The sequence below is a fragment of the Saccopteryx leptura genome, chromosome 12, assembly GCF_036850995.1.
Source record: "Saccopteryx leptura isolate mSacLep1 chromosome 12, mSacLep1_pri_phased_curated, whole genome shotgun sequence".
Lineage (NCBI taxonomy): Eukaryota > Metazoa > Chordata > Mammalia > Chiroptera > Emballonuridae > Saccopteryx > Saccopteryx leptura.
The window spans coordinates 30,129,646-30,157,182 of NC_089514.1; the positions used below are offsets into that span (position 1 = coordinate 30,129,646).

The 27,537-nt window shown below is 43.0% G+C and overlaps 1 protein-coding gene across 1 annotated transcript; it reads left to right on the forward strand.

Moving 5' to 3' along the window:
- Positions 1–250: 250 nt before the first annotated feature.
- ASNS (asparagine synthetase (glutamine-hydrolyzing)) lies at positions 251–27,537 on the forward strand. The gene is made up of 12 exons (XM_066354165.1): positions 251–396; positions 6,944–7,214; positions 12,596–12,833; positions 18,992–19,177; positions 19,422–19,523; positions 19,974–20,101; positions 21,480–21,606; positions 22,761–22,867; positions 23,887–23,987; positions 26,395–26,476; positions 26,565–26,720; positions 27,193–27,537. The coding sequence occupies exons 2-12, from the start codon at positions 6,966–6,968 to the stop codon at positions 27,400–27,402; spliced, it is 1,686 nt and encodes a 561-aa protein (XP_066210262.1). The 5' UTR covers positions 251–396; positions 6,944–6,965; the 3' UTR covers positions 27,403–27,537.

The following is a 27,537-nucleotide window of genomic DNA, read 5'->3' on the forward strand; positions in this document are numbered from 1 at the left end:
CAGATACTGCAACCAATTTGGTGAGGATTTCCCTAAGAACAAAGTGCAGAAGACCCCCTGATTTTCAGAACAGCAGCCAAGGTAACCCTAGTTACCTTGGGGTCCCTGTCTCCATTAACTCTTGAAGGAGCCGGTAACCGAGCAGTGCCTCTCTGCTCCTCCGCCCCCTTCGCTCCCCGCCCCATCCCGCCCGGCCACGCCCACGGCCACGCCCACGCCCGGCACGCACTGGTTGGTCCTTGCGGGCATGATGAAACTTCCCGCACGCATTACAGGAGCGAGGCGGCTATAAAGTGCGCGGAGAGCCGCCGCGCCGCCCCGCCCGCGTGCTGACCGCAGGTCGCATCTCCGCCTCCGCCTCCGCGCCACCTGCTCACTCGACCTGCTCTCGCCCAGGTAAACGGGCTCCCGCGTGCGGCGGCGCTGCCCCGGGAGCGGGTGGAGGGTGCGCTGCAGCCTGGCCAGGAAACGGGAGGGCGGACGCGGCTCCCGGCTCCCAGCTCCCGCAGATGCTGCGGCTCCTGTCGGGTAAAGAGGGCGGGACCTATTATTGCTCACCTGGGGGCGAGCGCGAGAGGAAGGACCTCTGTCGTGGTCCCCGGAAGGAGGGATCAGTGAACCGAAGAGGGGGGGCCGGCTGCTTCGGAAGGAGCTGGCGGCCTAAGTTGCTCTCTGTAAATATTATTTTTTGTCGTATTGCGTCGAAACCTTTGGAAACTGTCGCAGTCGGGCGGCCTTCCCATGCAACAGCCGGAGGGTGCACGTGGCCGGCGTGCGATAGGGGTACCGGGGGTGGTGCTGGCGGTGGCTCGGTAGCGTGGACCTGGTTTAAGAGGGAGGGATTCCGGGGTTGTGGGTCTGAACCTGGGGGTCTGTACTTACTCCGTCACCTCCGGCTGCCTTCCTTTTATCTAGACACCCCCTACCCTCTACTCAAGTGACTTGCTGAGCAAACCCAGCCAAAAGAGATCCGTTGAGGAGGGCAGGCGACGTGGTACAAAAAAGGCACAAGAACTGGCATACCCATTTTCAGTGGATATCTCTTACACAGAACTGCCTTCAGATGGTTAATATTTTGAATACAGAGCCAATTTTCCTCTCGTCCCTTGACCCACATTATTCACTGGCTATTGCCCCGTGTGTTTAACCGAGAACTCTTTTTTTCATTGATTGCTCTCACATTGCTGTAAGATTACTTATAAGCAACTTAATCTTGAACCTGACTAGGAGTTGATTGTTGAAATCTTGTGTATGTTTTATTTTTTTTAAGGTTTTATTTATTCATTATAGAGAGGGGAGGGGGGGGGAGGAACAGGAAGCATCAACTCCCATATGTGCCTTGACCAGGCAAGCCCAGGGTTTTGAACTGGCAACCTCAGCGTTTCCAGGTTGACGCTTTATCCACTGCGCCACCACAGGTCGATTGTTGAAATCTTAATGTAAAAATAAAGTGATAAAACGCTTAAGTACACTGCTCACAAAAATTAGGGGACTAGGGAACGTGCATATACTCCAGTATTTGCAGCCTTTTGTATAGTGCATTTTCACCAAAGTAATAAAAGTTGGTTTTGCATCTCATTTGCATAATTGAACAACTTTCTTTGTAGGTTGCTTTTCTTATGTTCTTGTTTAATAAAAAAATCAAATGCTTTTTTTTAATTGCTTTATGTTTATTTTGAAATATCCCCCAATTTTTGTGAGCAGTATAAGTGGTAATTAGTATAGAATGCCCTGAGACAACATTATCCTGCTCAATAGCGGCTGGCCATATGTGACTCCACTGAAAACTTGAAATGCCGGCTAGTCTGAATTGAGATAGGTGTGTTATAAATGTAAAATATACCAGCTGTTCATGATTTAATAGAGAAAAGCAGTGTAAAATGTTTTCTTGATAATTGCTTATACTGCTTACATGTTGAAATGATACTATACTATTTTTGGTGAATTGTGTTAAATAAAATTAATTTTATATTTTCTCTCTTTTTTTGATGGAGCTACTAGTATATTTAAAATTCCATATGTGGCTCTCAGTTATGTTGGACAGCACTGCTCTAGAAGTTTATGAGGAAATACGAAAAATTACTGGGAACCGTGACAGTAGCTGGACCTTTGCCCTTTAATGAGACTGACTCCAATAAAAAGCATAGGTGATGGTTTTACTTGCTTTTTTCTGCTAGAGAAATAAGTGTTCTTCACAAACTTGTTCTCCCTTTTTCCCCTCCGAGGTAGTGGTTAGTATTTATCTTTGGCAGACTTAATAATGGGATTCTCTAAGCAGCATTGGGGGGGACCTGGGTGAATAAGTGATTCACTAATGACCTCAGGTAATTATCAAAGCACTTTCCCAGTCCACTTTTTTTTTTCATATAAGTTTCAGTTGACCACGTTGTAATTTGATATCTGTATACACTACAGTGATCACCCCCAAAAGTCTAATTGTTATCTGTCACCATGCAGTTGACCCCCTTCCCACCTTAGCCCACCCTCCATCCTCCTTTCTCCTCTGGTAGCCACTCATCTGCTGTTCTCTGTATCTATGAGTTTGTTTTTGTTTTGTTTTTTAGATTCCACATATAAATGAAATGACATAGTATTTACCTTCATGTGACTTCTTTCACTTAACATTATACATGTTGTTGCAAATGGCAAGTTTTCCTTATTTTTTTATGCCTGAGTGGTATTCCATTGTATACATATGGTGTAAAGTCAAAGGTAGATGATTTATCAATCAATAGTCATCTCACTTCAATCTTAATGAATTTTCCCACTAAATCTTAAAGTAAATATCTCAGTATTGGCTATTTGGACCAGTGTGTGGAAGGGACTGAGTAAGATGTGTGATATTTTATTTCCAAGTTTCTTGAGTTAATACCATGTTCCATTAATTTTATCTAGTCTCTTTAAAAGGCCAGATAAAGCTTTGGTTTATTTAGATACGAATGACAGGCCCTCAGAGGATTGCTCAGAGTGATTGATATAACTTGAATATATATGTTTTCTTTATGATCTTTGTCCCAAATTATCTAGGAATCTGTTGCAAAGTTGCATTTTAAAAAAATACCAAAATCATTTCCAAATTAATAGATATTTTTTGTAAAATAAATATTTTGAGCAACATCCAAATAAAACAGCCCTTCATTTCACAGTTGAAAATTAGAAACTCAAAGTAATTAAAATTTGTAACAATTATCTATTTGCTTCTTGGCCTACAGGGATGAACCCAGCTGTATTTCAAAGATGTTATCACTGTCCCTGTCTTACCTATTTTGCTTACTTATTGACCAAGACAGCTTTGAGAGAAAAATACTTGACAACATTATGTCCTTTAGGATGTTTTGATGGTGAACATTTTGTATCTCTGTCAATGTAATTTCTTTTTTTGTTATAAAGCCAGGATATCTGTGTCAGATAGTATTGGTTTCTCTTTCTCTTTATAATTTACTTTATCACATTTAAATAAATCACTTAAAGCAGAGGTTGGGAACCTATGGCTTGTGAGCCAGATTTGGCTCTTTTGATGGCTGCATCTGGCTTGCAGACAAATATTCAATAAAAAAAAAATGTTAAAAATATAAAACATTCTCATGTATTACAATTCATTCATTTCCTGCCACTCATGTTCATTGTTGCGGGTGGCTGGAGCCAATCATAGTTTTCTTCCCGGACAACACCAAATTTTTATTGGATAATGCCTAACGTACATGGGGCGTTGTGCGGTCAGGAAATAAATGTCCCACCTTTTAATCAAGTAGTCAGCTAGCTAATTGCATAAACCCTTTTGATGAAGAAGATGGCTAAAAGAAAAAAAGATGAGTATCATACTTTTCAGCAGGAATGGACAGAGGAATTTGCCTTTGTGGAGAGAGCAAGTTCTGCAGCGTGTCTAATATGCAGTGATAAAATTGCATCGGTGAAAGATGAAACGGTCAAATATAAAGCGGCACTTCAACACATGCTATCCTACATTTGCATCGAAATATCCAGCAGGGAACAGCAGGAAGAAAGCATGTCAAGAGCTACTGTGCAGAGTGCAAGCTAGTCAGCAGCAACTCCGTGTTTGGACCCAAGAAGGTGACTGGAATTCGGCTAGCTTTGCTGGTTCTTTAGCAATTGTGAGAAACGGAAAGCCATTCACAGATGGGGTGTATGCCAAAACATTCATGTTTGATGTTGCCAGTGAACTTTTTGATGACTTTTCAGATAAAGACAAGATAATCAAATGAATAAAAGACATGCCTCTGTGGGCAAGAACTGTTCACGATCGTACCATCATGATGGCAAATCAAATTGAGGCAACACAAGTAAAGGACATAAATGCAGCACTATTCTTTTTTCTCGCTTTGGATGAGTCAACAGACAGACGTAAGCCATTTATCCCAGTTCAGCGTGATTGCAAGGTATGCTGTAGGTGACACACAACATGAGGAAAGTCTTGCTGTTTTGCCTATGAAAGAGACCACAAGAGGGGAAGATTTATTCAAGTCATTCACTGAGTTTGCTAAAGAAAAATATCTACCAATGGATAAACTTATTTCTGTGTGTACTGATGGTGCTCCATGCATGGTGGGGAAAAATAGGATTTGTAGTGCTTCGTGAACATGAAAAGGGAGCCATCCTAAGTTTTCACTGCATCCTACATCAGGAGGTGCTTTGTGCTCAGATGTGTAGCAAGCAGTTTGGTGAGGTGATGTCGCTGGTCATTCGGGTGGTCAACTTTATCGTTGCCTGAGCTTTAAATGATTGCTAGTTTAAAACACTGCTGGATGAAGTTGGGAATAGTTATCCTGGTTTGCTTCTGCACAGCAATGTGCGTTGGCTGTCAAGAGGGAAGGTGCTCAGCGGTTTTGCAGCTTGTCTGAGCAAAATCCGGACTTTTCTTGAAATGAAAAATGTCAAGCATCCTGAGTTAGCTAACACCGAGTGGCTCCTGAAGTTCTACTATCTCGTGGACATGACTGAACATCTGAACCAGCTCAATGTGAAAATGCAAGGCGTTGGAAATACAGTCTTATCCCTTCAACAAGCAGTGTTTGCATTTGAAAACAAGCTGAAACTCTTCATGGCAGACATTGAAACAGGTCGTTTACTACACTTTGAAAAACTGGGAGAGTTTAAAGGTGCCTGCACAGCAAGTGACCCTGCTTAACATCTTGATCTCCAGCAGCTAGTGGGCTTCACATCTAATCTGCAGTCATTCAAAACGCGCTTTGGAGAATTTCGTGAGCGCACTCGTCTTTTTAAGTTCATCACCATCCACACGAGTGTGCAGTGGACAGCGCAGACCTGAGTTACATCCCTGGTGTTTCCATCAGAGATTTTGAGCTACAAGCTGCTGACCTGAAGGCCTCAGACATGTGGGTGAATAAGTTCAAGTCACTGAATGAAGATTTGGAAAGACTTGCACGACAGCAAGCAGAGTTGGCGAGCAAACACAAGTGGGGAGAAATGAAAAAACTTCAACCAGTGGGCCAGCTGATTGTCAAAACTTCAAACGCGCTTCCCGTCACATACCATACACTGCAGCATGTGAGTATTGCTGTACTGACAATGTTTGGCTCTACGTATGCATGTGAGCAGTCTTTCTCACATCTAAAGAACGTTAAGACCAACCTACGGTCACGTTTAACAGATGGAAGTCTCAACGCCTGCATGAAGCTTAACCTCACCACGTATCAACCAGACTACAAAGCCATCAGCAAAACCATGCAGCACCAGAAGTTGCATTAATGGTAAGAAGTACTTTATTAATCATTGGTTAGCAACAGCACAACAATGTTATTAAAAAGAATTCAGAGAGGCCCTGGCCGGTTGGCTCAGCGGTAGAGCGTCGGCCTGGCGTGCGGGGGACCCGGGTTCGATTCCCGGCCAGGGCACACAGGAGAAGCGCCCATTTGCTTCTCCACCCCTCCGCCGCGCCTTCCTCTCTGTCTCTCTCTTCCCCTCCTGCAGCCGAGGCTCCATTGGAGGAAAGATGGCCCGGGCGCTGGGGATGGCTCCTTGGCCTCTGCCCCAGGTGCTAGAGTGGCTCTGGTCGCGGCAGAGCGACGCCCCAGAGGGGCAGAGCATCGCCCCCTGGTGGGCAGAGCGTCGCCCCTGGTGGGCGTGCCAGGTGGATCCCGGTCGGGCGCATGCGGGAGTCTGTGTGACTGTCTCTCCCCGTTTCCAGCTTCAGAAAAAAAAAAAAAAAAAGAATTCAGAGACTTATTGTATGATACTTTTAAGAGTGTTGGCCTTACATAAAATGCACACATTTACTTTTATTTAGTGTTAAGCATATTGTATGGCTCTCAGGGAATTATATTTTAAAATATGTGACATTCATGGCTCTCTCAGCCAAAAATGTTCCTGACCCCTGGGTTAAAGCTAAGCTAGAAATTGTGAAATACTTATAGGAGTTGTATCACTTAATATTATATTTTAGCAGTATGTATCATCTTCCATTTGACCCACTGTATTCTATGTGCAGTTAGTGGAGGTAAAGAGAGTACATTTAATTGTCAAGGAGACCTTTGAGGAGACTGCAGTAATCTAGAGAGTCTGGTAGATTTTTGAGGGCTTTTGAGATTCAGGACTGGAGAGAGTGGAGCTGGGATAGCTGGGTAGATTGGAGCCAGCCTACCTGTGCCTTTGTATCTTGGGAGTAAACCTAGGATACAGTACAGGAGGGGGCCTGAACACCCCAGCTCTAGCTGATCAAATCTTAAGGTGAGAGAGATGCAGGCTTTGGGTGCCACGTGGACATAAAGTTCATCCATCTTTTCTAAACACTTGTAAGTAAATTAAGTTGTTCTTTACTCCTGCGCGCCTGCCAAGCGAATGAAAAATTGCTGTAGTTTGTATTTCTGTCTTTGAAGTGGTTTATGCAGGGTTTTGGGAATCGAGATTTAATACAACCTTGGATTGGAAACTTAAGTATTTAATCGGTCTGCTTTTCTCTCCATAGAGAGCCCTAGCTCCATTGCACCATGTGTGGCATTTGGGCCCTCTTCGGCAGCGACGACTGCCTTTCTGTTCAGTGTCTGAGTGCTATGAAGATTGCACACAGGGGTCCAGATGCGTTCCGCTTTGAGAATGTCAATGGATATACCAACTGCTGCTTTGGATTTCACCGGTTGGCGGTGGTTGACCCGTTGTTTGGGATGCAGCCAATTCGAGTGAAGAAATACCCTTACTTGTGGCTCTGTTACAATGGAGAAATCTACAACCACCAGAAGGTAAACAGAATGAAACCAGATGATACCTGGATGTGATTAAACCTCAGAGCTTATTGATTATAATCATTTTATATATTTTGTATAATGGTTTTTACTTTTCAAAGGACTTCCATGTTTATGATCGTATTTGTTCCAATTATGTGGATAGGGCACTGAAGTGACTTGGTTACATACAAAAGGATAAAATGAGGGTTACAACTCAGGTTCCTTAATTCTTAGAATCTTACCCTCCGCCCCATTAAGTGGAGCCTGTGCTGGGCTCTGTGTTAAGTGCTGAGGATGTAGGAACAAACATGAGAGGTAGATCTGCATTGCAATGGAGCTTATTCTATTAGGAAGCAAGCAAGCAAAAAATCATACATGTAACAGGTATTCTGAAAACGTAAATGTGGACCTGATAGCTACAGAAGATCCCGTTTTAAGGAGGGTGGTCAGAGAAGGCCTCTTGAAAAATTGACACTTGAACAGGGAGCCAGTGGACAAAGATCAGCCAGCATGGCTGAGAAGGGCATTACATGTAGAGGGAACAGCATGTGTAGAAGCCCCGAGTCAGGAAGCAGCCTCGGCATTGTCCTAAGAAAACAAGATCGGGTTGGGAAGGTAGGCGGGACCCGATCAAACAGGACTTGGTATAGTAAGTAATTGAATATCATTCTAAGAGCAGGGAGATTTGAGAAGTTTAAAGTAGGGGTAACTTGACCTGTGGTGGCGCAGTGGATAAAGCGTCGACCTGGAATGCTGAGGTTGCCGGTTCAAAACCCTGGGTTTGCCTGGTCAAGGCACATATGGGAGTTGAAGCTTCCTGTTCCTCCCCCCATTCTCTCTCTCTCTCTCTCTCTCTCTCTCTCTCTCTCTCTCCCCCCCCTCTAAAAAAATGAATAAATAAATAAAAATAATTAAAATAGGGGTAGAATTTAATAGTTTGGGGGTGATCATGTTTGCAGCTTTTATACATCCTGCCATTAAGATTTATTGCTATTGCATAATTCACTTAGAGCCAAAGGACAGAAAGGGGGCCAAATGCAATGGAGTGTAAGAGGTAGGACTTTTAGCAGCATTAAAATGGGAACAGCTTTCTAATCTGGTGAACGTGTACTCTTAAGACGAGAGTAGGCGAGTGAACGGAAATTCTAACCTGAGGAAGCTCAATTTGCTAAGAACCTTCCAATCCGGAATTACTTAGCTACGGTTTCATAAGAAATTTTTTAAGCTAATTTTTCTGTTTGTTTGTCACCCTTCTTTCCAACTTTAATTTTGAAAAGTTCCAACTTACAAAAGGAACAGAACAATGAAAACCTGTATTGAATAGTTTAGTTATAAATGTTTTTGCCATATTTGCTTTATTTCTCTGTTTCTACATATTTATATTCACACATGTTTATTTTTGGTTGTATTTAGAGTATATTATAACTTTCCTAAATATGTAAGCATTTATGTCTTAAGAATAAAGACAGTCTTCAACCTAACACCAATACTATTATTACTATTAACCCAAGAATCCACAATACCATCTAATATTTAGTTCATATTTCCCCAAGAATATACAGTGTGTCCGTAAAGTCATGGTGCACTTTTGACCAGTCACAGGAAAGCAACAAAAGAGGATAGAAATGTGAAATCTGCACCAAATAAAAGGAAAACTCTCCCAGTTTCATACCTATTCAGTGCAGTTCAATGTGGGCTCACGCACAGATTTTTTAGGGCTCCTTAGGTAGCTATCCCGTATAGCCTCTACAGACTCGTCACTGACTGATGGCCTACCAGAACGGGGTTTCTCCACCAAACTGCCGGTTTCCTTCAACTGCTTATCCCACCGAGTAATGTTATTCCTACGTGGTGGCGCTTTGTTATAAACGCGCCGATATTCACGTTGCACTTTGGTCACGGATTCGAATTTAGCGAGCCACAGAACACACTGAACTTTCCTCTGTACCGTCCACATCTCGACTGGCATGGCCATGGGCTGCTCCGCTGTATACACGGTGTTACATCATCATCTGTGCATGTGCATATGCTGCCACATCATCCTACAGAAACTGGGAGGGTTTTCCTTTTATTTGGTGCAGATTTCACATTTCTGTTGCCTTTTGTTGCTTTCCTGTGACCGGTCAAAAGTGCACCATGACTTGACAGACACACTGTATTTATAGCTGTTTATTTACTTATTTGTTTTTGGTTGGTTGGTTATTTTGAGCCAAATTTCATTCAAGCTTTATACCTTTAGTGGTGATGCCACTGGGTATATTTTGAGCCTTCTTTATATATGACTGTCAGTCATGGGTAGGGTTTTATATTCTTCACACCCTTTGAACATTTTTTTTTTTTTTTTTTTCATTTTTCTGAAGCTGGAAACGGGGAGAGACAGTCAGACAGACTCCCGCATGCGCCCGACCGGGATCCACCCGGCACGCCCACCATGGGGCGATGCTCTGCCCATCCTGGGCGTCGCCATATTGCGACCAGAGCCACTCTAGTGCCTGGGGCAGAGGCCACAGAGCCATCCCCAGCGCCCGGGCCATCTTTGCTCCAATGGAGCCTTGGCTGCGGGAGGGGAAGAGAGAGACAGAGAGGAAAGTGCGGCGGAGGGGTGGAGAAGCAAATGGGCGCTTCTCCTGTGTGCCCTGGCCGGGAATCGAACCCGGGTCCTCCGCACGCTAGGCCGACGCTCTACCGCTGAGCCAACCGGCCAGGGCTGAACATTTTTATCTCTAAACAGTAGCTTCTGCCATTGTTTGTTGTCTGCTTATAGGAACACTCAACTACAGACTTCTCATTTGAAGAGTTTTTGTGGTGATCAAATTCCTTTCACGTTTGTTAAGGTCCTACTCTACGTCAGGCATCATTTTTATAGTTGTTTGGAGGCTAAAGGGTGAACAGGGAAGGTAAGAATGGAGTTTCATGTTAGCAGGAGTATTGGGGAAGAGCAGTTAAAACTTCCTGACGAAGCTAAATTAGCACCAAGCACATGAGAAGGCTCGATTGTATGATGGCGATATTAATCTGACTTCCACCTTCAATGAGACAGGAAATTAGGACATTCTTTGTTTACTTGAATAGCATTGCTGCTTTTGTGTATTTTGTTCATAGTTATAAAAAGTGAAATATTTTGAAAATAATTCTTATATAAATTAGCCAAATGTGTGTGTTGTATTTCCCAAAGCAGAGTTTCCATTGCTTCTGTCAGTCATCCGCAGTATTGCAGTTTGAGCAGCTAGAAGTTTGGCTGAAGAGTGGAGTGGGCATTTTTAGGGTTTAAGAGTATTCTGCAATGTAAGCTCCAAGGCCCTCCTGTTGTGATGGAAATGAACTTTCCTACTAAAATCCAGCCTGAGGTGTGCTGGGAGTGGAGGGAGAGTAAGTCAGGGAGAGGAGGACTCTGAGTCAAGGCTGGAGCACGGAGGAGGGCCTCTCCCTGCAGGGAGAGGTGGGGCCGCCGCCAGGTCCAGTGGCAGTGTGATTTCTGGATGGCCCCAAGGTAAGGGGGGCTCTTGTCTCAGGAGAGTTGGAAGTGGTACTTCTGAATCCATAGGTAAACCTATGGATTACCTGCGAAGTTTAGGCCCAAGAGCCACTATGATGTTATGGTGGTGGGGGCCAGGGGGGTTGGGGGACGGCATGGGTTTGGGGAGCTGTTGCTTTCTAGAATCGTTGGATACTTAGGGTCACTTATGCTTCAGGTGCTTAAGTCCAGAAGGGCCAGCAGAAGACCATTTCCAGACCCACCTGCCAGTGACAGAGATTATCCCTGATAGTCTCTCCGAGCTGGGAGAGGTGACCAGGAGGTGGCTTTGTAGACACTGAAGGTGACCAAAGACCATTTTGGACAGGGCTTAAAGACAAAAGTTTCACAAACTTATAAAGTGAGCAAGATTGTGAAGCGTATTTTCTAGGTCACATTATGCAAACACTTTTTGAAATTTAAAACATGTTTTAAATGTTTAAACTTACCTAGAATTTCCACCTGATTTCATATGAACCCTTTTCTCTCCATTGTCACCCCAAAATCATGAATTAAGTACAAACAAAGAGAAACATACCAAAGTTCTTCACCCTTCAGCTTGGCAATGGTGGTAGAGAGTTACGGAGTTTGGCGGCGTAACTTAAACCCTCTTACTCTGTATGCAGTGATACTGACAGTGTCTCTGTTGTTCCTTTGGGGCATGCGCAGTAATAAGCTTCACTGTCACTTTGTCCATCAGGGAGAAGTAGCTGTAATTTCACTGGTGGAAGGACTGGATGTTGTAGCCCTCCCCAAGGCCAGGAACCAGCAGCTTGGTTTGGGTCATGTGTCTCTATTGTTGTGATGGAATCATTTATTTGTCAGGGAATAGTGACAGATTTGTCCTTTTGCTTTCTATTTTCATCTTTGAGGCTAAATTAGAAACTCAGCCAGTACTCTCAGACTAAAATTTTGCAGTAGCAGAAAGTACATTTTTAGTGTCATGGCAATTGGGCAACCTGTTTGCTTAACTTACATATATACTATGTAAATACAGTGTGTCTGTAAAGTCATGGTGCACTTTTGACCGGTCACAGGAAAGCAACAAAAGACGATAGAAATGTGAAATCTGCACCAAATAAAAGGAAAACCCTCCCAGTTTCTGTAGGATGATGTGGCAGCATGTGCGCATGCGCAGATGATGACGTAACACAGTGTATACAGTGGAGCAGCCCACGGCCATGCCAGTCGAGATGTAGACGGTACAGAGGAAAGTTCAGTGTGTTCTGTGGCTCGCTAAATTCGAATTTGTGACCAAAGTGCAACGTGAATATCGGCGTGTTTATAACGAAGCACCACCACATAGGAATAACATTACTCGGTGGGATAAACAGTTGAAGGAAACCGGCAGTTTGGTGGAGAAACCCCGTTCTGGTAGGCCATCAGTCAGTGACGAGTCTGTAGAGGCTATACGGGATAGCTACCTAAGGAGCCCTAAAAAATCTGTGCGTGAGCCCACATTGAACTGCACTGAATAGGTATGAAACTGGGAGAGTTTTCCTTTTATTTGGTGCAGATTTCACATTTCTATCGTCTTTTGTTGCTTTCCTGTGACCGGTCAAAAATGCACCATGATTTTACGGACACACTGTATACTGGTATTACATTCACACAAGTTATGAATATAATATGCATTTCCATCCCTCCACGCATTACTTACTGGTACATTGTCTCTGCTTTGTTTATCAGAATGCAGCTAAAATTTTCACAAAGAATGTATAGGATGATGAGTTCAGACAAGCTATTTTTTAATGCCACAATTCTTCTAAATCACTAAAGTGCATGAAATGATTGAGTACAAAAATATTGAAACTTGGCAACAAAAAATTAGTAATGAATGCATAGGATTCTAACATTGTTATTTTGGTATTGCTTCTTTAAGCTGCAGCGCCATTTTGAATTTGAATATCAGACCAAAGTGGATGGTGAGATCATCCTTCATCTTTATGACAAAGGAGGAATTGAGCAAACAATTAGTATGCTGGATGGGGTATTTGCGTTTATTTTACTGGATACAGCCAATAAGAAATTGTTCCTTGGCAGAGATACCTATGGAGTCCGACCTTTGTTTAGAGCGATGACAGAAGATGGATTTTTGGCTGTGTGTTCAGAAGCTAAAGGTAATAATAGAATTTTTTTTTTTTTTAACGGATTTTCATTCTGGATTTTGTGGGTTTTTTCTAGGTCATGTTTTCAAATCCCATACGGGGCAATACAACATTTTACAGTTGAGTAAGTCATGGGACCTCTGAGCTTTGTGTTTTTTAAACCAAGTTGGAGTTTCCTTTTTAGCACTTAGATTCTGTAATCCTTGAAGTTTAAATCTGTCTATAAAGCCATTTAATTTTTGTTGTGCTGATATGCTTTGCATCTAGTTTGATCCCATATGTATTGGGAAGTATTATAATATTAGGATTGGCCTTGCAATTATTGAACTGTGGTACTAGGTCATAGCTATAGCAAATTTTTTTGTTTGTTTTTTAACAGAGATAGAGAGGGAGAGATAGGGACAGACAGGAGGAAGGGAGAGAGATGAGAAGCATTAATTCTTCATTGCAGCTTCTTAGTTGTTCATTGGTTGCTTTCTCATATGTGCCTTGACCGAGGGGATCCAGCAGAACGAGTGACCCTTTGCTCAAGCCAGTGACCATAGACTCAAACCAGCAACCTTTGGGCTTAAGCCAGCGACCATGGTGTCATATCTATCCCACGCTCAAGCCAGTGACCCCTCACTCAAGCTGATGAGCCTCCGCTCAAGCCAGATGAGCCCGTGCTCAAGCCGGCAACCTCAGGGTTTTGAACATGGGTCCTCCGCATGTTAGTTTGATACTCTGTGCACTGCGCCACTGCCTGGTCAGGAGGCTATAGCAAGTATTTACTTAGCATTTTGAAAACAGCTTTATTGATAACATAGTTTACATACCACACAATTCACCCATTTAAAGTATAAATTCATTGGTTTTTAGTATATTCACAGATATCTGCAACCAAAACTCCTGTCAAATTTTAGAAATTTTGTTATCACCTCTGTGGATTTTCTTATTTAAGACATTTCATATGAATGGGATCATGTCATATGTGTTCTTTTGTGACTAGCTTCTTCCACTTGGATAAAGCTTTCAAGATTTGTGTATTTTATAGCATGTATTTGTTACTTACTTTTTTATTTTTACTTATTCTTTATGGCCAAAAGATACTCCATTATATGGATATAAATATACTGCATTTGGTTTATCCATTTGTCAGTGGGCAGACATTTGGGTTGTTTCTCCCTTTTGGTTATTATGAATAATGCTGCTATAAACATTTTTATGTATAAGTGTTTGTGAAGAGAGATGTTTTCATTTCTCTTGGATGTAGACCTAGGGGTGGACTTGCTGGGTCATGTGGCAGCTCCGTGCTTAGTTGTTTGAGGACCTGCCGACACTATTTCATTGTAGTTTTGATTTGCCTTTCCCTGTTGACAGTGATATCAAGCATCTTGTCTGTGTGCCATTCCTATATCTTCCCTGGAGAAATGTGTATTTAGTTCCTTTGTCCTTTTTTCCTACTGAGGATCATTTAATTTTGAAAATATTAAAAAAAAATTAACAGACTACATTTTTAGAGAAGTTTTAGGTTGTGTAAAAATTGAACAGAAAGTACAATTTCCATCTAGGGCAGGGGTCTCAAACTCAACTCAGCATGTGGGCCGCAGAGCAAGATCACAGCCGTTCGGCCGCACTAGGTCTACAAAAGGCAACTGTTACGCAACACTTTTCTCACTGCAGTTGAAAACAAAAAAAAATCAGTACAACAAGCACAATCGTACATGTAGTTTACTCAGTGTCACAAAACGACCAGAAACTGTAGTTCGCATCACAACTGCTGTTAACTAAGCTAATATCTAGCTAGGATGCTAGAGAAATGAAAAATACAAGTAGGCCCCTAGGCTTACTTAATTTTATCCAAAATATTTTGAACTTCGTGGATTAGTCTGCGGGCCGCACAAAATTGTTCGGCGGGCCGCATGCGGCCCATGGGCCGCGAGTTTGAGACCCCTGATCTAGGGTGAGGCAAAAGTAGGTTTTCAGTTGTGAGTACACAGAACAGAGTCTATTCTTATTATTTATTAGTATATTATTTTCCATATGAACAACTGCAAACCTACTTTAGTTCCACCCTTTAGATTCCTCCCATTATATTCAGCAGGGTTGCCGAATACATGGTCAATGTGCAGAAATCAATTGTATTTGATACACTTGCAATGAATGCTATGAACTTGTAATGAGCAATCTAAAAATAAAATTCAGAAAAGTTTCATTATAATAGCATCAAAAATTACAAAATACTTAGTATTGAGTTTAACAAAAGAACAGCAAAACTTGTACTCCGAAAACTATAAAACATTATTGAGAGAAATGAAAGATTTAAATAAATGGAAAATCATCCCATGAGCATGAATCAAAGGCTTAGGATTGTTAAGATGGATGACAGTATTTCCCCTAGTGATCTTCACGTTAATGTGATCCCTGTCAGAATCCCAAAGGATTTCTTTGAGAAATTGACCAACGGACTCTAAAATTCCTATGGGAGTACAGCCCCAGGAGAGCCAGAAGAATCTTTGCATCCCAGTCCAACGCTCTGTCCACTGCGCCACTGCCTGGTCAGCCAGAAGAATCTTTTTTTTTTATTTTTATCTATTGATTTTTTAGAGAGAGAGGAGTGAGAGAGAGAGAGAGAGAAGGAGGAGGAGCAGGAAGCATCAACTCCCATATGTGCCTTGACCAGGCAAGCCCAAGGTTTCGAACCGGCAACCTCAGTGTTCCAGGTCGACACTTTATCCCACTGCGCCACCACAGGTCAGGCCAAGAATCTTAAAAAAGAGCAAAGTAGGAGGACTCATACTCCCTGACTTGAAGACTTACCATAAAACAAGGGTAAGCAGGGCAGAATGGCACTGGCACAAGGATAGACGAGATGTCTAGTATAGAACTGAGAGTCCAGGAAATGATCCCGGACATCTGTAGTCAACTGATTGTCAACAAGGATGCCAGGACCCTTCAGCGGGAAAGAAGAATATTCTACAGCTGGTGTCGGGACAGCTGGACATACACAATAAATGAAGTTGGACCTTTGTCTCACATCACATGCAAAAATGAAAATGAATCAAAGACCCAAATGTAAGAGCAAAAACTATAAAGTTTTTAGAAAACATAAAGGTAAATGTTTATGACATTGGCTAGCACAAAGATTTCTTAGATACGACACCAAAAGCATAAACAACAAAAGAAAAGTAGACAAATAGGATGTCATTAAAATTAAATGTTTTTTGCCTGGTCTGTGGTGGCGCAGTGGATAAAGCGTCGACCTGGAATGCTGAAGTCACTGGTTTGAAACCCTGGGCTTGCCTGGTCAAGGCACATATGGCAATCGATCAATGAATAAAGTGAAGCAACTATGAATTGATACTTCTTGTTTACCTCTCCTCCTTCTATAAGATCAATAAATAAAAATAATAAAAAAATAAACTTTTGTTGTACTAAAAAGAACATCAAGAAAATGAAAACAACCCAAAGAATGGAAGAAAATACTTGCAAATCATATTTAGCATTTTTTGAGTCAACTTGAAGAAGATACTCATCTTTCATCTCTCACCTAGAGAGCAGTAATATAAGATTTGGTCTACCTGCCTGCCTCTTTTTGCTTTATTCCTTAAGTCATTTCTCACTTAGTTTCCAGGTTTAATATTGGCTGAGGCAAAGATAACGAGAATAATAAAAGGGTCCTTAGGATACTAGTCACAGTGTGGGTACTAATAGTTGGCTGAATTGGTCTATTTTCAGGCATTTTAAATGGTCGAGAACAAATATGTACATTAAAGTGCTATTAGGGAAGCCCAGTAAAGGACACAAGGGAAAAGTAAAGTAGACCTCCACTGTGTCTCTTGGGTCTAATAACTTGATACAGAATTATAATCTTACATTCATTTTATCCTTTGATATTTTCCTCGACTTGCTTTTTTTATATCCTTCATAAAACTGTCCTTTTCCAGACTGAATGATTGCAGCCAGAGTCCTGTAAAAGTCTTTATTTCTCATTTACTTTAGAATGACTTACAGAAACTCATCTGATCAGGTACGACTCCCTGCTTAAAACCTTTGCAGTACCGGTCACCCTCTGCCAGGGTTGCGTGGCTCTGAAGGTCTGCTAGCTGGGGACGGGACCTGAGCCTTCCCTCGTCTTTGAATTCAGTGCTACCCTGTATGACTGGCTTAACAAACTCCAGTTGGAAGTCATGAGGAGCATTTTGCAGAGAGAGAGGCCTGGCTGTTTTCTGTTTACAATAACATGTTGATTTTGTATCAAAAGATTATAGTGATGTCAGGTTGGCTACTCCTTGTGAGAACTTACTGAAGAAATTTATACTGTTTATAATAACTAGTTACAGGATAAATTCTTGACTTCTTAATACCTGACTTTAAAAGTGCCTAATGATGTGGATTGTTTTGCTTGTTAAAGGACTAGGGTGGGAGAGGGGAGAAGCTTGAACTCTGTTTCACTTAGTTTAAGTTCCATTTAGTTGTGTATTCATTGATTGTTTCTCATATGTGCCCTGACTGGGGGTCATATCCACCATCTGTGACATGCTGGGCTGATGCTTTGTCCACTGAGCCACCTGACCAGGGCATGGTGTTTTCTTTTTTGGTGGGGAGGGTGACAGATACAGAGAGAGGGACAGATAGGGACAGACAGGCAGGGAGAGAGATGAAAAGTATCAATTCCTGTTCTAGCCAGCTGGCTCAACAATAGAGCATCAGCCCGGCATGTGGAAGTCTCGGGTTCAATTCCTGGCCAGGGCACACAGGAGAAGCGCCCATCGGCTTCTCCATTCTTCCCCCTCTCCTTCCTATCTATCTCTCCCCCTACTGCAGCAAAGGCTTCATTGGAGCAAAGTTGGCCCCAGGCGCTGAGGATGGCTTCATGGCCTCTGCCTCAAGCACTAGAATGCCCCCCCCCAAACAGAGCAATGCCCCAGATGGGCAGAGCATCGCCCCCTGGTGAGCATGCCAGGTGGATCCCAGTCCGGTGCATGCGGGAGTCTGTCCAACTGCCTCGCTGCTTCTAACCAGAAAAATACAAAAAACAAAAAATATAGTATCAGTTCCTCGTTGCATCTCCCTAGTTGTTCATTAATTACTTTCTCAATTGCCCTGATTGGGAGGGGGGGGCAACAACAACAGAGCGAGTGACCCCTTGCTCTAGCCAGAGACCTTGAACTTCAAGCCAGTGACTGTGGGGTCATGTCTATGATTCCACACTCAAGCCAGCAACCCCGTGCTCAAGCTTGGGATCTCAGGGTCTCGAACCTGGGTCCTCTGTGTCCCAGTCTGACGCTCTATCCACTGCACCACCGCCTGGTCCAGCAGGCATGGTGTTGTTTTCTTAAAATGGTGACAACAAAGAAATGACTGCAAGGGGATTATAAAATTAACATTTCAAGTCTCTCTCTTTGCTGGATAAATGTATCTTATTTATTTATTTTATTTATTTATTTTTTTTCTGAAGCTGGAAACGGGGAGAGACAGTCAGACAGACTCCCGCATGCGCCCGACTGGGATCCACCCGGCACGCCCACCAGGGGTGATGCTCTGCCCACCAGGGGGCGATGCTCTGCCCCTCCGGGGGGTCGCTCTGCAGAGACCAGAGCCACTCTAGCACCTGGGGCAGAGGCCAAGGAGCCATCCCCAGCACCCGGGCCACCTTTGCTCCAATGGAGCCTCGGCTGCGGGAGGGGAAGAGAGAGACAGAGAGGAAGGAGGGGGGGGGTGGAGAAGCAGATGGGCGCTTCTCCTGTGTTCCCTGGCCGGGAATTGAACCCGGGACTTCTGCACGCCAGGCCGATGCTGTACCACTGAGCCAACCGGCCAGGGCAAATGTATCTTATTTTTGTTTTTATATTTGCTTGCTTTATTATAAAAAATAGGTTTTCTTGATCAGAAATTCTAGCTAGGCTGAAGAAAACAAACCCTGAAGATTTTCCTATTACTTTGAATTCCTCGAACTCAGCGTAATGTTTCTGTGCCCCTCTGTACCACTGTGATCTCTATTAAGTAGATGGTAGGGTTTAAGTGATTTAACTTTATTTTCCTATTTCACGTTTATAATGGACATGCATTTGTATTTAAGAAAAGGAAAATAAATAAGAGTTTAAAGGGTATTAACTAACTGAGCCTAAGCCTGTAAGTTCTGTGAAGTGTTACCCTGATTTGAAGCAAGCTGCATTTTGGATTTGCAGGTCTGGTTAACTTGAAGCACTCCACAGCTCCTTCTCTAAAAGTGGAGCCCTTTCTCCCAGGACACTACGAAGTTTTGGATTTAAAGCCAAATGGCAAAGTTGCGTCAGTAGAAATGGTTAAATATCATCACTGCAGAGACGAGCCCCTGCACGCCCTCTATGACAGCGTGGAGAAACTCTTCCCAGGTAGTAAAGCAGACACCCACCCACCTATTCCCCACCTCTCTCTCTCAGAGGCAAATTATACTCTTGTATCACCGGCATGATTTCAGTTTGAAGATCTGTTTGCTATTTAACTTGCAAATGGCACACTGGGGTCTGGCAAACTCCACTGTTGAGTAAATGCCATCATGATAGCTGTAGATGATTATATACCATGCTTCAGCCTGGGCTTTTCGGGAGCTGTTTCACTTACCTTGTGTGTTCATAGGTTTTGAGATAGAAACCGTGAAGAGCAACCTCAGGACCCTCTTCAACAATGCCATCAAGAAACGTTTGATGACAGACAGAAGGATTGGCTGTCTATTATCAGGTGAAGACCATTAAAAAACTTGGTAGTATTTATTTAGTGTACATTTGCTTACATGAAATGGTTTGTACTCTCCTTGAAGTTTTGCCTAGGAAACATTTACTTTGTGACTTAATCCCCTCTCCCCCATGATAGGAGGAAACAGTTTCTGTAAGCTTCGTGTAGTATTGATGGTAATTTAGCAACTTTAAGTTATACTGTAATTCTGTTATTGCTATGGGTGTTTAAACATTCTTTAGAGTTGTGTGTAGTGATTTTTAACCAATTCAAATACTGTTACTGTTATCACAGGTTATATGTTAGATTTTCCTCTTACTAAAGTTTATTTTCAGTTTATAAACCTTGGAGGTTTTAAATGGTAAAACCCTAATCATGGTGCTTAACAGCAATGGAAGTCCTCTGTCCCAGCCTCCGCAAGGCGGGTGACCAGTGCACTCACTGTCTTGCTCGTAGGGGGCTTGGATTCCAGTTTGGTTGCTGCCACCCTGATGAAGCAGCTAAAAGAGGCCCACGTCCAGTACCCTTTCCAGACATTTGCAATTGGCATGGAAGACAGTCCAGATTTACTAGCAGCCAGAAAGGTAAGACACTGTCTCTGCCTGTTGCTAGAATGAAAATAGTCAATAATCGATGATTCTGTTCTTCTGTTGTATTGACTCAGTTCTGTTGTATTTTAAATTAAATAAAAATGTAACAAAATGCCTGTTTAATATCAACTATGTTGCACACTGTATTCTGGGTACTCTTTATCTATCGTGGTCAGTGCCATTCATACAAAAACCCTATGATGATAATTCTCCTTTGGAAAGTGAGGGCCTGGCCCAGTGCTTAGGGCTGACGGCTTGGAGCCTGACTGCTGGTTTGAAATGCTAGCTCCTCCATGCAGCTCCTCATGGATGTAATGGGAGTAATGGTATCTACTGTGGGATAGTTTTGAGGTGAAAATTATTACTTAATATACAGTGCATAGGATAGACCCTGGCATATGGTAAGTACTTGGTGAATGTTAGCTGTTACTCTTTTTATAAGGCAGTATGTTTAGGACTGGGTAAAGGAGACGTGGTACCCATTCAGTATTCAGGACACTTCATTCCTACTCTGGAAAAATTTAATATAGCATAGATGAGAAAGAGCTAGAGAGCAGTCCCAAAGCAAATTGATTAATAGCTGGTCCTGGCTGGTGGCTCAGTGAATAGAGCATCGGTCAGCATATGGACATCCCAGGTTCGATTCCTATTCAGGGCACACAGGAGAAGTGTTCATCTGCTTCTCGCCCTGCCCTCCTCCTCTCCCTCTTCCCCTCCTCAGCCAGGGGCTTAGTTGGTTCGACTGTGGCCCCAGGTACTGAGGAAGGCTTGGTCAGTCCAAGTGCATTGGTCTCAGGCACTAAAAATAGTTCGGCACTTGAACATTGGCCCTAGACGGGTGGATACTGGTTGGGGCGCATGGAAGACTCTGCCGCACTATCTCCCCTTATCTCATCTTTTTTTTTAAAAAAAAAAGATTCCAAAATAGCCAAAGAAAATAGAAGAAGGGGAAGGGCCATTTCATTACGCATAACATCCTGGGTATAAAATTCAGCATTGCAGGAGGGCTGAAAAATGGCCAGGGTTAGAGCAGGACCATGTTGGGCCAGAGAGAGGTGAGGTGGGTTAGGTAAAGTAAGTGCGTGTTTGGAGAGTGGGGGTGGTATGCTAATTAGAAGTTTCTTAACTGTCAGGTTGAAGTCTTAAAATGCAGAGGCTGATGCGAGGTTTCCCTCTCAGTTGCGAATGGAGGGGAGGGACTGGGAATGGCAGGGGAACTTGACTGGGCGGGTCTTCTACGTGGCGGCCTGCAGATCCATTTCCCTTTATTTTGCCTCGATAGTTCATAATGCATTGTGAGCTACTGTCATGTTTCATTTTCAAAGGCAGTTCTTTAAGAAACTAATCTGTGGGTATTTGTTTGTATAACCAGGTGGCAAATCATATTGGGAGTGAACACCATGAAGTCCTCTTTAACTCGGAGGAAGGTATTCAGGTCCTGGATGAAGTTATATTTTCCTTGGAAACTTACGACATTACAACAGTTCGTGCTTCAGTGGGTAAGGTATTTTATGATATCAAAAAGACCTTTCAGTCTGAAAAAGTATAAGGTTTAAAACATAACTATTTCAAGCAACAGTTTAAAAAAACAATACTCGGGAATGAATGCTAATAAAATTCCTATGTCAGCAATTGTCTTAGACAAGATCATTTAAGAATTCTCTGATTCTTGGAGTGAGAGGAACAGTAAAATACATAATTAAACTTTACATTTATAGTATCACTAGATATATTTCTCCAAATACTAGATAAATATTTTTGCAACCTCTTCCCCCAGTTACTCTGTACTGTATACATTTTCTTGGGCTATATAGGGAAATAGGTTTATGCTGTCACTAATTTTTTGTAAGGAATACTCATTGAAGATATATCTTGGTAATATTTCATCATGTGCTGTATCAATCACTAGCGATTATTGCCCAGTAAGCAATATAGTTCTATCCCGTGGATATACACCGAGATCAGAAATGTACTTCAAATCAGACGGGTCCAATGTCGTTGAGCTTCTAATATGCTGCTGGCTTAGATATGCCCCTCTTTTAAGAGACTCAGAATCTGATAGGACTCCATTGCAGGGAAATCTCTCCTGCAACGGAGCAAAAATACATGAACAGACATACAGTATATCTGGTATTAATATTTCATTGTGGGGGAGCAATTAGGAAAAAGATCTACAAAGTCTCCCTAAGGAGATAATAATGAAAAAATAGGAACAATTACTGGTTTACAGGGATGTAAAGCAGGAGCCAGTGAGCATCTTTTAATAACTTTGTATGTGAAATTTTGGTGGACGTAATTGGAAAATAATTTATAAACTGTCAAAACCTCAGCTCTTATTTTTGTATAATCTAAACGTTGTGCTTTCGCAACGAAGTAGGCCAAAACCATTTCACAATTTTTTATATAGAGCTATTACAATTTTAATGTTTTTAGACCAAGCATGTCCACCTTAAAAATTTGCTAAACTGAACGATGATGCAAATATCTTAAAAGTCATACTTTTCATACCAGTATCACTGTATAAAAATAATAAGAGAACAAATATTATTCATAATAATAAAAGAACAAAACTTGCAGTTGTTTTCAGAAGCCAAGTAAGACATTTGTGGTGAAGCAATATGTCAATGTTAATAATTTCTGTCTCTTTTTGAAGGTATGTACTTAATTTCCAAGTACATCCGGAAGAACACAGATAGCGTGGTGATCTTCTCTGGAGAAGGTTCAGATGAGCTCACGCAGGGTTACATATATTTTCACAAGGTGAGCAATTGGAAATGGAAGGTTATCAGTGGTAGAGTAAGAAAGGTATGAATTATTTGTCTTTTCTATCATCTGCCTTTTCAGTATAGCAGTAACACTTTTGAGTATCTTGGGAGGTATACGAGGAAATCTAATCATGTCTGCTTCGCGTTTCCTTTGGGGAGAAAGAAGTCAATGGTGTCAGATAATCTCTATTCTTTAAAACTAGTTAAGCATGAAAATCATACTTATATTTCTTAATCCTCTGAGATATTTAATTGCACCGTGTGTCCATTTGATTTGTTCTCTGGTGTGAGGGAAGACCTATTTATGGCATTTCCTCCATTCCCGAAACTCGGTTTAGCTTTTTGTCTTACACGCCTCTAGAGTTGGGGTAGATGTAAGAGTAAGAAATAAAAGCTGTTGTAGCCTGACCTGTGGTGGTGCAGTGGGTAAAGCATCAACCTGGAACACTGAGGTTGCCGGTTTGGAACCCTGGGCTTGCCTGGTCAAGGCATATATGGGATTTGATGCTTCCTGCTCCTCCCCGTCTCTCTCTTCTCTCTAAATAAAATCTTAAAAAACAAACAAAAAGAACCCTGCCTGGTCTGACCAGGCAGTGGCGCAGTAGATAGAGCATCAGACTGGGACGTGGAGGACCCAGGTTCAAAACCTCAAGGTTGCTGGCTTGAGTGCGGGCTCACCAGCTTGAGTGCGGGCTCACCGGCTTGAGCGCGGAGTCACTGGCTGGAGCGTGAGATCATAGACGTGACCCCAAGATCACTGACTTGAGCCCAACGTTGCTGGCTTGAGCAAGGGTTCACTCGCTCTGCTGTAGTCCTCCAGTCAAGGCACATAGGAGAGCAATCAATGAACAACTAAGGTTCCGCAACAAAGAATTGATGCTTCTCATCTCTCTCCCTTCCTGTCTGTCCCTATCTGTCCCTCTCTCTCTGTTAAAAAAATAAAAAGCTGTTGTATTTGCAGAAAGCAAATCTGTGTGTGTATTTGTAACTTGGAGCACTTTGTTTGCACAACAGGCCCCTTCCCCCGAAGAAGCAGAGGAGGAGAGCGAGCGGCTCCTGAAGGAGCTCTACCTGTTCGACGTCCTCCGCGCGGACCGCACGACGGCTGCCCACGGGTAAGCGGGAGGTGGTCCTCAGAGCCACCTCGGAAACAAAGCTCCATGGCTGATTTTTATTTCCTTTCCAGTTGGTTATTATATCGCAGAGTGTGACTCGTATAGAGAAATGAAGCTTGTCTCTTCGCCCCAGAGGAGTCGGGCGACACGCACTTGCTGTTGTGGGAATGGCGGGAGGACTTGGGCAGGTCTGAGTTCCCACCTTCAGAGCATGACAACACTCTGCCCGCAGCCGGACAGCCGCCGAGGGGGAGGCAGGCGCAGCTCACTGAGTCTGGAAGGGAAGTCAAGATCACACACCTCCTTGTGACAAGTGTTGAGCCCCTGTCATGCCGTGGTGGCCCTGTGTGGGGACAGGGCAGTGACGACACGAGGGGTTTGATGAGATTATAAAAACCAAGCTTAGGCCTGACCTGTGGTGGCACAGTGGATAAAGCGTCGACCTGGAATGCTGAGGTCGCCGGTTCGAAACCCTGGCTTGCCTGGTCAAGGCACATATGGGAGTTGATGCTTCCAGCTCCTTCCCCCTTCTCTCTTTCTGTCTCTCTCTCCTCTCTAAAAAAAAAAATGAATAAAAAAAAAAATGATATAAAACCAAGCTTTTTCGGGGTCATTTCTGGTTGGCTGAAGTTTTCACTTTTTTAGCTGATGGTGTTGGAGAGTTGGAGACTCTTGCTGTACATGCTAAATAACTAACGTCAAATGTTCTAGTTGCTTTTGCCCACCACACTTAGAGGAGAAAATAATAAAGTAAGGGGTAGGGCATGAACTGAATCTGCGGTTATAGTCCTATCTGGGCCAATCAGTCGCCAGGGTTCAGGCAGCGGGTGATGTGGCCTTTGGGGAAACACTGAGAACACGGGCTTATACCGAGTCTTGTGTGTAAATTATTAATCAGCTGAGTAAAAAATATTGAATTACCATGAGCTTTTAATCGGATGAGAAATGGTCTCACCCAGAAGAAACATTGAGTCAGAAAGGTCAAGGCAAAATCATTCTTTTTTATTTATTTTTTCATTGGTTTTGGTGGGGGGCGGGCGGGAGAGTGCTGTGGACCAGCGCAGCTAGAAATTCTGGGTCTTGAGGGAGAACGGTGTGGAATTAAGAAAATAGAATCATTCAGAAAAGAGGATGGGATTGGGAGGCCTCTTCAATGCTCTTGGCAACATCAGAGAGCCCAGTAGCCCCCAGTTTGCTTTATTATATAGCCATATGCAAATAAGGAAATCTTTGATACAAAGTCACACATCTGAGGCAAAAACAGGAACTCTCTTAAGGCATAAACAGGAGTCCCCCCACCATGCATAAGTGAAATCAACCAACATCTGAACAAAGGGTGAGAAGAAGGGCATGTAAATTGCTTCCAGCAAGTTAAGTGAAGTGGGGCTATGAGATGAGTGCAAATACTCAGCTTCATAGCCAATATGGGGGGTAGAACTTAGCCTTTTGCTAAGCCTTGAATTTACAAAGGCTTTTTGCCACTTGCAGTCTACCACAGGAGAGAGAGAGGGAAAGAAAGAAGCATCAACTCCTGGTTTCACTTAGTTGTTCCACTTAGTTGTGCACTCATTGCTTGCCTCTTGTATGTGCCCTGACTGGGGGTTGAACCCATGATCTCTGACGTACTGGATCGATGTGGGGGTTGAACCCGCGATCTCTGATGTACTGGATTGATGCGGGGGTTGAACCCGCGATCTCTGATGTACTGGATTGATGCGGGGGTTGAACCCGCGATCTCTGATGTACTGGATTGATGCGGGGGTTGAACCCGCGATCTCTGACGTACTGGATCGATGCGGGGGTTGAACCCGCGATCTCTGACGTACTGGATCGATGCGGGGGTTGAACCCGCGATCTCTGACGTTCTGGATCGATGCGGGGGTTGAACCCGCGATCTCTGATGTACTGGATTGATGCGGGGGTTGAACCCGCGATCTCTGATGTACTGGATTGATGCTTTAGCCACTGAGCCACCTGGCTAGGGCCCAAAAAACATTCTTAATGATCAAGTTACTCTTGATTGTTTTTTTTTTTACTTTGAGATAGGTGTTTACTTGTTCACAGAAGTACTTGTTCAGGGAAAGTAAAGGTAATTATTCTCGAACAGTTTGTTTCACTGTCCAGATGGGATAATGTATATTATACTGAACGAAGCTTTTTGTATTCACACATTCCCATAGGGCAGTCAGGGGGATTGTAATAATGATGTTACAATCACTCTCTAGATGGGATACTATAGAAGTTTTTTGTATTCACACATTCCCATAGGGCAGTCAGGGGGATTGTAATAATGATGTTACAATCTTAACGTGGAGGCTGGCTGACTTGTAGGAACTCTAAATCAGCATCTAAACAGGCAGGCACTGAGTATTGATTTTGACTTAGATTTCTTCTCTCCCCCTGGAAGCCTTGAGTTGAGAGTCCCGTTCCTGGATCATCGATTCTGTTCCTACTACTTGTCCCTGCCTCCGGATATGAGGGTTCCCAAGGTAGGTGAATCGCCTCAGGATGAAAACTGTCCGTCGGTGTTGGCTGCGGTTGGAATTGTTACTGATGCTCCTGTTGTTGTTGTGTCAGAACGGGATAGAGAAACATCTCCTGCGAGAGACGTTTGAGGACTCCAATCTGCTACCCAAGGAGATTCTCTGGCGACCGAAAGAAGCCTTCAGCGATGGTATAACTTCAGTTAAGAATTCCTGGTTTAGGATATTACAGGACTATATTGAACATCAGGTATGACGTCTCTGAAAATATTTTCTGGAATAAGACAGTTTGGATGCAGAGTTTATTTTGTACTTAGTTTAAATGTTTTGTGTCTGTAGGAGAGATTTCCTCTTATAAGAAGTAGCATGCAGAATTATAAAGTAGAACCTCATATTAAAAAGAGAGAGAGGAGAAACGGAACCAATCATCACTGACCTTCATTTAACATATTTTTGGGCACTGTTGGGGCCCAGACATTAGGCCTGAATGAATGAAACACTCATATATGCATATGGCAAACATGCATCTGAATGTTCTTTCAGAGTTCCACAGCTAATGCTTTTTATGGTTTGAATCACCCGTCACCTAGAAACTAGGACTATTTATAGTCAAGCCTTTTCATATCTTTCTTTTTCCTTTTGGCTTTACAAAGCCAGGTTAAATACAAGTATTTCCATGCTGTTTACAACACCATTTTGCTTTCATATTCCTGTTCTTGCAGGTTGATGATGCAATGATGGCCGCCGCAGTCCAGAAGTTTCCCTTCAATACTCCCAAAACGAAAGAAGGCTATTACTACCGGCAAATCTTTGAACGGCACTACCCAGGCCGGGCTGACTGGTTGACCCACTACTGGATGCCCAGGTGGATTAATGCTTCTGACCCGTCTGCACGCACTCTGACCCACTACAAGTCGGCCACCAAAGCTTAGGCACTTTCTAAGCTGTAGAGGGAAAGTAAATGTTTCTCCTCATTGTGAAGGGTAGAGGACTGGGGGGGCTAGAAAGGAAGCAATGAGCATCATCCGCCCAGCGGGTGAAATAATAATAAAAGTCTTAAATCTAAA

Bases quoted from the DNA above. Each gene is read 5' to 3' on its own strand.
- ASNS (XM_066354165.1), top strand. From the start codon at position 6,966: ATGTGTGGCATTTGGGCCCTCTTCGGCAGCGACGACTGCCTTTCTGTT. The intron at 12,834-18,991 runs GTAATAATAGAA...TTGGATTTGCAG, and splicing joins TGTGTGTTCAGAAGCTAAAG to GTCTGGTTAACTTGAAGCAC. The intron at 19,524-19,973 runs GTGAAGACCATT...TCTTGCTCGTAG, and splicing joins GATTGGCTGTCTATTATCAG to GGGGCTTGGATTCCAGTTTG.